Source organism: Palaemon carinicauda, chromosome 5 (assembly GCF_036898095.1).
Source record: "Palaemon carinicauda isolate YSFRI2023 chromosome 5, ASM3689809v2, whole genome shotgun sequence".
Lineage (NCBI taxonomy): Eukaryota > Metazoa > Arthropoda > Malacostraca > Decapoda > Palaemonidae > Palaemon > Palaemon carinicauda.
In genome coordinates, this window is record NC_090729.1 from 125645310 (window position 1) to 125657809 (window position 12500).

General features: G+C 33.3%; 2 protein-coding genes across 4 annotated transcripts in view; one reads left to right on the top strand and one right to left on the bottom strand.

Annotated features, from left to right (window-relative positions):
• The window catches only part of LOC137640563 (uncharacterized), a 20718-nt gene extending 13257 nt beyond the window's left edge, over positions 1-7461 (bottom strand). The window contains exons 1-3 of the mRNA XM_068373082.1: positions 7242-7461; positions 1955-2143; positions 1517-1684 (exon numbers count right to left, since the gene is read on the bottom strand). Of these exons, the coding sequence (XP_068229183.1) occupies positions 1517-1684; positions 1955-2133 (347 nt within the window). The 5' untranslated portion in view covers positions 2134-2143; positions 7242-7461. The remainder of the gene's footprint in view (positions 1-1516; positions 1685-1954; positions 2144-7241) is intronic.
• LOC137641473 (ligand of Numb protein X 2-like) overlaps positions 1-12500 on the top strand; it is a 617278-nt gene that overhangs the window by 562105 nt on the left and 42673 nt on the right. The gene's annotated exons all lie outside the window — the stretch shown is intronic.

A 12500-nucleotide genomic window follows, 5' to 3' on the forward strand; every position in this document is an offset into this window, starting at 1 on the left:
GTCACTTAGGAGATCTGCTCTCATTATGTTCATGTATTGTTTCTGGGTAGAAATTGGTTAATTGGTTGTTAATATTTACCTTAAAAATTACATTTACAAACAAGTATTATACACACTTACATGCACATATATACAGTGTGTATGTATGTATATATTATATATATACTATATATATATATATATATATATTATATATATATATAAGCACTTCTACCTTAATTTGGGATCGAACTCTTGCTTCTTCATATGAAAGGCAAGAGCGCTTCCTTGCCTTTCATTTGAAAAGCCTAGGGTTCGATCCCAGTATGAGTTAGAAATTTATTTCTTATTTAAGCACAATGGCCAATTCAAAGAATTATTTAAGAGTAAATACAGTGGGTGATGGTAATATATGTGTGAAGATGTACTTACTAAATAGGTGAAACAGAAAAGATAGCAGTGTATATTCAAAAGATTGGAAAGATGCCGTGTATTATCTGTGGCAATACTGGATTTTTTTTTTTTGTGATTGTTTAATGCAAATTAATTTTTGATCAGTTGAAATTGATTGGTTGCATAATATATGAATTGTAAGGGTTAAGAAATATGGTGCTTAGCATTAGTTTTTGCTGGACCAATCGTTTGGTGATAATGACCGACAATAGGTTATTGAAAAAGAATTAGCTGGAGAAGAGGAAATCCTGTAAAGGCTTGATAGATGAAGATAAGAGGTATTGGGAAATAAAAAAGGACAATAATATCTTAGTTACGTAAAATTTCAGTCATGATAGCGGTGAATGACGCAGTCTGTGTAGGGGATATGACAACCTGCTGGTGGGTCCCGATGTGAAAACTTTATTACATTTGGTCTCATCCACAATGTAACTAACTAAAGAATATAGTAGTGGCCGTTTTGTTGCCTCTGTTGCACCAATCTAAAGTGGGACACTGCTGAAATTTAGAACATAAATAATGATGGGAATTACACTAAGAGACAAAAAGAGCAACATGGATACGAAAGCAAACTAAAGTAGAGGATATTTTAAAAACATATAAGAAAAAGAAATGTACATGGGGAGGACATACTGTATAATAAGATTAACACAAAAGATGGACATTAAGAATAACAGAATTGGTCACTAAAGATTGCAGGAGAGTCAGAGGACGGAAGAGAAGACGATGTATTGACAAACTAAGAAAGTTTGCAGGTGAGGACAGTCATAGAAAGCTGAATGGGATATTTCACCGTGACCATTTTGCTGTGGCTGAGGAAAGACATGTCTGAGGCCTTTGTTTACAGTGGATTAGTAACGGATGATATATATATATATATATATATATATATATATATATATATATATATATATGTGTGTGTGTGTGTGTGTGTGTGTGTCTGAATTGATATATACAATTTGATATTAATATATACAACATTCAAAATAATTGATTGGCACTGATATAGGAATAATCTAGTTTTCTTACAATCTAACTTTAGTTACCCGTAAACCTCGTCCAGAATTGTCACAAACTACTTTACCTCGGTGTCATTTCATCGTAGTGTTCATAACTATACTCGGGATCTCCGTAGGTATAGTCGTAATTGAGGGCATCATCTAAGACTTCATGCTGCTCTTCCTTCGCCTCCTGCTTGAACACTCTTCTTTCCTGGGTGGCATCTACTCTTTCTGTCCTCTTTTGCGGAGAGCTGAAAGAGGTTACACAGAGTTCGTGTATTGTGGTATAATATTTCTCAAATTGGGCAAGGGTGGGATTTGAACTGAATTTGAATGTGATTCATAATGGGGGTCCTCGTGCTTGATGGAAATTGGACATTGAAATACAGTAACTCGAACTTAGCTTTGTAATTAACTTGGGAGGAATTGCAAGTCTACAATAGAATGTTGGTATTAATGGGGAAGTTACGTGGCATGCGTATTTAATATATATAAAAGAGAGAGATAATGAATCAACTAACCTCTGTAAAGCCATATCATAATCGTAAACCAAATCTCCATAAGTATAATCATAGTCATCCTGCGACAAAGCATTAGACACTTTGGCACCTGATCTCCCATTGGCTAGTGGACTCGCGTAGCTTGCCCCAATCACAAGGGCCAAAGCTAATGCAAGGTTGGTGACGACACTTCTGGGCATCTTTGCTTTACTGTGAGGGAAGGAAATTGGATGGATATTATTTCATTCCTAATTGGATCAGATTAGCATTCGATTAAATTACAGTTTATTTCATTATATCGTCAAGTTGTTCTTCGTCTAAAGGTATAATGGTATGTTTTTAGAGCAGGGGTTCCTAACCTGGGGTACATTTTTACTCTTCAGGCAGTACATTAGATTTTATAGAATATCCAGTACTGGCATTACATGATGTAAGATGCATTGAGATATTTCATCCTCAATTTTAGGGGTACACAGGAATTTATAAAAATGCTAAAGGGATACAGATAAAAAAGGTTGGGAACCTTTGGTGTTCTGATGGCCTGTTGGTAACGCCATACTTGGTAATCGCCAGACTGGGGTTCGAGTCCCGCTCAAACTCTTTAGTCCCTGTGGTCGCTCTAACCTCACTACCCTTGTGAGCTAAGGATAGGGGGTTTGGGGGAACCTATAGGTCTACCTGCTGAGTCATCAGCAGCTATTGCCTAGCCCTCCCTAGTCCTAGCTTGGGTGGAGAGAGGCTTGGGCGCTGATCATACGTATACATGGTCAGTCTCTATGGCATTGTCCTGCTTGTTAGGGAAATGTCCCTGTCCCTTGCCTCTGTCATTCACGAACGACCTTTCAACCACTGATCTAGACTGTATGTACTAGAAGACTCACATATATGCACGTGCGCATGTAAGTACTTTCGGTCACACACACTCACTCACTGTAAGAACCGGTAGGAAGTAATGGAAAACTTCAATCTATCTCTTTTGTATATTCAATGTCCCACTTCGTTAGGGTACAGTACGAAGTGGATATTAGATGCACGAAAGCTGTATGTATTAAAGCCTTTCATTATTTCCTATTGTCGCTTACATTATATTTAGGCGTATGATCCCCTAAGGCAGGTATATGTATACACACACTTTTAAATACCAATATTAGGTCACAAATAATTCTAACATTATAATTCTATTCCTTTCGGAATAACGTATATAACAAGAGCGGAAATAAATGTACCATCATATGTATTTCCCATTTGGGTTTAAGCTGTTATACTAAGCAATTATGTAAAAATCAGAAAGTTCTCAATAGCGCTTAACGTGTGACAGAAAAAGCTTTTAGCTACATGGCATTTGAAAGTCAATTCATGTAGGAAAATGTACAGGCGTTTGATCACTTTTTATCATTAAATACATTTTTATATAGAAGCATAACATATTTTGATTTCTGATATTTTTATTAAATACTACGATACATTGCAACTATTAAGCTCTATAAGGACATCAAAACCAATAATGTTGACTAGTCGAATAAAAAGACATGAGTTTGGTGAACCATGGTTGAGAGGTTGCTCAAAATAATAAATTAAATATTTATATAGTATATATATATATATATATATATATATATATATATATATACTGTATATATATACATATACACAGTATATATATACATATATACTATATAAATATATAATATATATATATACAGTATATATATAGTATATATATATATATATATATATATATATATATATATATACTTTATGTGTGTTTATATGCAGGCTTGGCATCTCGTTTCGTGTAATAAACATGTGCCCATAAAATCAGCAAGAAAAGTCATATGCTATCAGCAAATGCTCTTTGAATATCAATGAGACAGGGAGTTCGGCTAACAACATCCTTTCATGAATGCTAAATTTAGTTTAAAACCTGAACGGTAGAACGTCATGCGTCAAAGAAGAAAAATGCGCCTAGGAATCTCCCTTTTATAATAGAGAGAAAGTGTTTATATATATATATATATATATATATATATATATATATATATATATATATATATATATATATATATATATATATATATGTATGTATGTATATTCATTTCCAGTCACTCTGACCTCTCCCTGTCCCTTGGGTATGGAGAAAGGGACTAGTTATACCCTGGTTAGAGGGGGTGCGTGCCTTTGTATATCCATCTAAATATTTAGCCTTTATTTTGATGAGTTACGTATAGTAATATGTATATATATATATATATATATATATATATATATATATGTGTGTGTGTGTGTGTGTGTGTGTGTGTGTGTTTATGTATGTATGTATGTATGTATGTATGTATCTATCTATCTATCTATCTATATTCATATTCAAATATTAAGCCACAAATACTTCATGATATCGAATGCAGTCTTCCTTGTGCTTTGTTATCTTTATACCATGATAATGATTTTGGGTTCATTTTAAAGCTGAATAATTTCAAGTTATATCAATTTGCTCTAAAAAGAATAAAGTAAAACTGTAAAAGCCCACGGAAATAAACATATTAGATTTCTCTAAAATATAAATATTTCTATCCATTTCCATTAAAAAAAAAATACTCATCGAATAAAGATGTATGAATCTTTTTCCACAACACAGAATGACAGTGAATTATCCTCCCAATTATTATTAGCTAATTGCGATTCCTACCAGCCATTCATTGGTAAAACACTTGATTGAATAATCAAGTGTTTTACCAATGAATTTGGTGGAATAAATGTGCTATTTCTATACACTAGAAATTATTATTATTATTATTATTATTATTATTATTATTATTACTGGCTAAGCTACAACCCTAGTTGAAAAGCAAGATGCTATAAGCCCAAGGGCTCCAACAGGGAAAATATCCCAGTGAGGAAAGGAATTAAGGAATAGATAAACTACAAGAGAATTATTTACCAACCAGAATGAAATATTCTAAGAACAGTAACAACATTAAAATTAAATTTATTTCATTCATGGATGAGGACCAGATGAAGGGTCATTTTTATCTCTACTAACTTTTCTAATCTATTAACATATTCCGGGTATATCAGACTTGAACATATCATGTGCATTAAATTAAGCAAAGTACACGCAACAAAAATGCATCCTCCAAAAGAGAGCAAATTCGCACGGTTAAATCTCTCTCTCTCTCTCTCTCTCTCTCTCATCTCTCTCTCTCTCTCAAAAGTGAAGTATCTATCAAAAAATTAAAATATAAAGTCGTGAAATCAAATGGAAAAATAGATGATGCATACACACACACACACTCTCTCCCTCTCTCTCTCTCTCTCTCTCTCTCTCTCTCTCTCTCTCTCTCTCTTCCTCTCTCTCTCTCTCTCTCTCTCTGCGGTGGATAATGTGGGAGGCTGGGCTGTGCCACCCTAGCAGTACTAGCCGAACTCGGTTGAGTCCCTTGTCAGGCTGGGAGGAACATAGAGAGGAGACGTCCCCTTTTTTGTTTCATTTGTTTGATGTCGGCTACCCCCCAAAATTGGGGGAAGTGCCTTGGGTATATGTATATATGTATATATATATATATATATATATAATATATATATATATATATATATATATACTATATATATATGTGTGTGTGTGTGTGTGTGTGTGTGTGTGTATGCACGTACATGTATAAATGTATATTAACGTAGCATAAGTTAATTTCCCCCTTGGGTTGTTATTCCTAAGTCAGAGTGAATTCGATATTTAGAAGTATTCTATATTACGCAACCTTTGACAAACAGAAACAATGCTTGTAGGAATACTATAGGTGTTCGCTATGAAATTATGCGGAGTATAGAAAAACGACGTTAAAAGTTTATGTAATTCGGTTGAAAAAGTTCGCCAAATGAGATTATGAAGAGTGCGTCATGTGGCAACTTTATCTAGCTTCAAATTTTACATAACCAAAATTGATTTGGCCGAGTTTAGTTTAAAGGTTTAAAGGTTGCTCATGAATGGCAGAGGCAAGGGACAGTGACATTGCCCTAGCAGTCAGGACAATGCCCTAGAGACTGACCATATTTACATATGATCAGCGCCCAAGCCTCCTCTCCACCCAAGCTAGGACCAGGGAGGGCCAGGCAGTGACTGCTGATGACTCAGCAGATAGACCTATAGGCTCCCCCAAACCCCCCAACCTTAGCTCACGTGGATGGTAAGGTTGCAGTCACTAATGGCACTAACGAGTCTGAACGGGACTCGAACCCCCGTCTGGCAAACACCAGACAGAGACGTTACCACAACAGGAATATACGTTAAATGCTATAAGTCTCCTTTCACTAAGAGTAAAAGGTAACGAAACGTGTAGGTTATATAAAGGCATTTAGTGCTTCGTAATCGAGTATGTTCTATTTGGAATACAAATAGGTCTAGTTCGTCCTTTTTGTATAGAAATATAAAGTATATAGAATATTTATCTAAAATTACCATAATTATCTATAATAGCGTTGAAATAATGGAAGCAATTTAGCAGTATCACAGCTGGTGTCTAAGAAATGTTTCCACAAGCCAGCGTCACAATTGTGCTATAATTAATTTTAGTTTATTACACTGAATTATTCTATCATACTTTGTGTTTCAATATAGTTGTCAGTTATAACCATCCATGTGTGCTTTTAGTTTATATATATATATATATATATATATATATATATATATATATATATATATATATATATATATATATATATATATACGTACAAATTCCTAAAAACATTTACAAGTAATTTGTGATTACACAAACAAGCTCTCTCTCTCTCTCTCTCTCTCTCTCTCTCTCTCTCTCTCTCTCTCTCTCTCTCTCGTATATACTGTAGATATTTTACACACAAATTCTCAAATCCTCATAAGTGGTGATTACGCATACAAACACTCTCTCTCTCTCTCTCTCTCTCTCTCTCTCTCTCTCTCTCTCTCTCTCTCTCTCTCTCTCTCTCTCTCTCTCTCTCTCTCTCTCTCTCTCACAAAAATAGAAATAAGTTCATTTTAAAAATATTCTTTTCCCTCACAGTGAATTTCTTTATCATAGAACCCGGCCTTTTGTGTTTTGTCGTTTTGCTTTTAATGTTCAAAGTATTTCCATCTATTTTTCGATCAATACTAAACGAAACAAGTATTTTAATTATCAACGCAATAGCACTTCACATAAAAAAAATAAAAGTAGGTGATTAGGTACAGTTGGCTTCATTAATTCCGGCACACTTCACAGGGGACGCCAGTGTATCGGAATTAATGAAACCAACTGTACATACATAAACCTAAAAAAATGCTTAAGTATCTTACCTTTAATCCGTCTCTCCAATTTCACGCCTTTTTCTCTAATTATATATATTATCCCAAGTGTCGTTGAAATATCCGTCTGTCCTAAACAACAATCAGGTAGTCAATGCGGAGCCGAAGAAAGGGGTCGTTCTTTGACCTTCGTTGCAAGTCCCCGGTACAAGAGCACTCCCGGTGCACTTGCACTTAACCCTGATTCTTCCGCAAAGGACAGCTGTTAGGTCCTACACCGCCTGGTCTCTCCTTTTGCACAGTCTTGGTAATCGGAACTGCTGGGAATTCGCTCATCATGTGGACGAGTTTGGTGTGGGTGATTATTTGCTTGTTGTGATTTTGGCGATTTTGCTCCAACGATTTCCTTTCTCACGGGCTATTTTCCCTTGTGGAGCCGATGGGCTTATAGCATCGTGGTTTTCCAACTGGGGTTGTGGCTTACCTACAATAATAATAATAATAATAATAATAATAATAATAATAATAATAATCGGACTGAGGCGGGATGTGGCAATTGTTGTAAAAATAATCACTATTATTTGTTTTATTAACAATGCTCATGTTGCTTTTATTTCTCTCTCTCTCTCTCTCTCTCTCTCTCTCTCTCTCTCTCTCTCTCTCTCTCTCTCTCTCTCTCTCTCATATGTATATGCATATGTCTATACGATACGCAGATATATGTGTATAAATGTGTATGTGCGTAATTATGCATATACTGTAAATATATGTGGATATACTACACATAAACACACACACACATATAAATATATATATATATATATATATATATATATATATATATATATATATATATATATATATATATATATATATATATATATATATATATAATATAACCACAAGTAAAATCGAAAATACTGATTCAATCGTGATTAGTTTCGTCTCTGCTACATCATTATCTTCGACATCATTATTACAATATATATTGTACAGTGAGTCTACCTCCCTATATACAAACATTTTTTAGAACGAAACATCTGAACGATATTTCGCTTGTATTTGGTAAACAGGGGAAAAAATAAACGTTAGATCTTTCGTAGTCGGAGCTCATATCCTATTTTTATTTTTCTATACTAATACAAGTTTTCCTTTTTCATTTATATACAAAAAAGGATAGACATGCGTATGTACCTACACATATGTACATACATGCATACACAACCATTAACAAACTTGCACACATACATGCACATGCATATGCACATACATATACCTACAAACTTACATATATATATATATATATATATATATATATATATATATATATATATATATATATATATATATATATATATATATATATATACAGACAAGTTGCATTTATTTTACATATACAGTAATTACAAATTTGCATATAAGTAATAGTAAAACGCATCCGCATGTTATTATACAAATATACATACATATGCACGATAACATAGAACCAGGAATATCACCAGGAATATCGATGTCTCATTTGTCTTATAATTTTTTATTATTTCCCACCTATGGAAATTATGGGGATTAAACGTTAGAAGTAATGGCTGCTAATTTTAGTTTGAATCGGCCCCGTGGAGAGAGAGAGAGAGAGAGAGAGAGAGAGAGAGAGAGAGAGAGAGAGAGAGAGAGAGAGAGAGAGAGAGAATTTCAGCATGGAGCACATAATAATACAGTACAATAAGAGGTACATAATCACCAAGATGAAAGGCAGGTGTCACTCTAATCAGGCCTACTTAAAAGAAAATTAAAGTCTATGAAGTTTGCAAATCTCTTTGCATTGAGTTTGTACATTCCGGGTCTTATATTCATATTAGAAAAACTTTATTTTATTAATTTCCTGTTCCCATAAACATACATATGTATTATATATATATATATATATATATATATATATATATATATATATATATATATATATATATATATATATGTTTTTTCAAAAAGGCCCATAAAAGAAACACAGGAAATATGAATAAATTTGGCTAATCCTTCCAGCAATTATAACAACTATAGAACAATTGAACACACCCTTTTGCTTTCATATATAAACCGTCACTCTCCACTGTATTCCATACTTTTACTTTACATCCTGAAGAGGGTCGATGTTTATTGACCGAAATATAGTGTGATTTATTCATATTTCCTGTGTTTCTTTTATGGGCCTTTTTGAAAAAACATGTTAAACTGTTCGATTACAGTTATAAATAAGACATATATATATATATATATATATATATATATATATATATAGATAGATAGATAGATAGAGTTTATATTTATACACATATATGTATATATTTATGTATAAATACATACATATCATAATAAAGTGTTATGTTATAACTCAATAGTACCAAATAAGGTAATGTTCTCATTGGTTATATTTTGTTATGACATTTTCGAAAATATGTGTATGAATTTCTGCATGTATGAATGTACGGGTGTATGTATGTGTACCTTTATTCAGGTTTTGCATGTGCAGAGAATCATAATTAATATGTTTTTTTTTTCTTTCTTGCTTCCAGGTGAGTCTGTTGCTCCCAGTTTAAAATGAAACATTCTTGATCTCAAGATTAAAAGGTAAGGTTTTCACATTTTCATTGTATTTTGAAATCCTGGCTTATTTTATCAGTGTTTATTTTTCGAGGATGCATAAGTTCAATAATTATATTAATTAAAAATCCTGTACGTTGGTGTTCGTAGCGTTTTACTGTTCATCACAATTTAGAATGTGAGGCCACATTCTGTAAATCTTCTAAGATTCTTGCCTGTTCAAGAAGAAACATTTTAGAACAATTTCCAGCAAACTACAGCGTTACTCGCTTGGTATTATATATATATATATATATATATATATATATATATATATATATATATATATATAAATATATATATATGTGTGTGTATATATATATATATATATATATATATATATATATATATATATATATATATATGTATATATATGTATATATGTATTTCTGTATATATAATATTGATAAGTCAGCCTTAACTCTGGGGATCGGGACAAGTGATTTACAATTAAAGGACGAAAATGTTATCAGTGATCATATAGGGAGTGGGCCTTCATACATTGCATACATTGCTACATAATTGTTGGATTATTGGATTACTCCACCCACGCTGACGACAGTGAGGAAATGTATCTTACTTTCTTCTCTCCAATGGTAGTTCTTTTTAGAATTTTAGGTGTCATGTCTATCTTTTCTTCAAATACACAAAAATCGGTATACTGATAAACTCTAGATTTTTGGAGAGATTTTCTTTCTTTTAATATTTCGCTGTTCGGTCTACAGAAGTTTGTTTGCATGTTTAGTTGTTAGACACTGGACTGAGGTCTATTGGTCTACTGGATTTGGTGCGCATCTTTATTTGTTGGACACAGGACCAAGATCTGTTGGTCCTCTGGAGCTGGTTCACATCTTTAGTTTTGGACAAAGGAATAAGTCTCTTGGTCGTCTAGAGGTCTGCAACCTTACCCTCCTTGTGATCTAAGGATGGGAAATTTAGGCAAGCCTATAGGTCTACTTACTGAGTCCTTCAGCAGCCATTGTCTGTCCCTCCCTGGTCCTAGCTTGAGTCGAGAGGGGCCTTGGGCGCTGATCATATGTATATATGGTCAGTTTTTAGGATTTTGTCCTGCTAGCTAGGATATTGTCACTGTCCCATGCTTCTGCCATTCATGACCGACCTTTAAACCTTCAGTTACTGGACACAGGACTGACTTCTGTTGGACTACTGGAATTGGGTCTCATCTTTGGTTATTGGACATAGCACTAAGGTCTTTTAAGTTTCTTATTATGTTCTTTGTTTTAATCTCCGGCAACAACGTATAATTTAATCATTGAGCTTTCTTCATATTTGTCTTTTTGTTAATTCAGATCATCTTATGCCTTAATATCCTCTCAAAACATATTAGACATGAGCCTAATTTTAGAAGTCTCTCCTTCCCATTTGTGAGGTTCAGTGAAATAAATCAGTCTATTCGTTTTTGCCTTTTGTGATATCGTCTTTTTAAATATGTAGGTGAACCGGTAGGACTTGCATTTTTGTTCTTTGCTTAACGTTAAGAGTAATGCTTCCTAGTTAATCTGTTATTATCCCTCTCTCTCTTTTTTATATATGCTATTTATTTTCTTTATTAATCATCTTTTAGTGGTTATTCTTTACTTTTCAGTTTCTTTTTCCTTCATGGGCTGCTTTCGCCTCCAAGTTCCTTGGGTTTTTTTTCGTACTGTGTTTGCAACTTAATAATAATAATAATAATAATAATAATAATAATAAGAAGAAGAAGAAGAAGAAGAAGAAGAAGAAGAAGAAGAAGAAGAAGAAGAAGAAGAAGAAGAAGAAGTAGTAGTAGTAGTAGTGATAGTAAAGCAACTTTATGGAATGGAAGTGTTTGAGTTACGTGTTATGTTTCCTAGTATATTCAGTAGTATATTCGACTCTAATCCATTTATGACTTCTGTTACTGAGTAAATGCAGTGTTGGAAAGGTAAATCTCAAGTGGGCAGTTGTAATGGCAAAGATTAAATACGTCTTATTTGGTATTTCCAAGAGAGATTTTCTGCAGATATACTCGATAGACATTCTTGAAGTTTGTAATTACCGTAAACACTCACTAACGTAGCTTATATTATATTTATTTTATTATTAATTTTTTATTATTGGGAATTTGCGCTGAAGAATTTCGTTTTCTTGTTAATGCAATATTGGCCTGGATTGTAAATCAATATTTCACAGAAATTATCATTTTTATTGCCATTTTCTTTCATGAGCTTTTCTTCAAAATATTTAACATTTTTATTTTACGCGTCTTCTTCCTTTTATATTATTATTATTATTATTATTATTATTATTATTACCAGCAATAAAACTAAACATATTCTGCCATTTAGGTAACTGTTCATGTTCCCTATGGAGAGACGTGGTAACAAACCTTCCAAGAGAGCGAAATCCGATCCCTTCTCAATGGGAACTCGATTCCCCTCCCCCGTCTGAGTTCAGCCGATTTCAAACGTGTTTCACGGGGAAATTGCCTCTCATTCGCATGTTGCAGTCATGCACTGCAATCAGATTTTTCCTGTGATTTTTCAAACTTTCATAGTTTTTTTTTTTCTCTTTTTTTTGCGTGAATTTTTAGTTTTAGAACATGTCTTTTTCATGATGGGTTCGAGTGATGGTAATAGCAAAGGAGACATACAGCCTATAGTTAGGGAGTTTATATAGACATATGCATATACATAC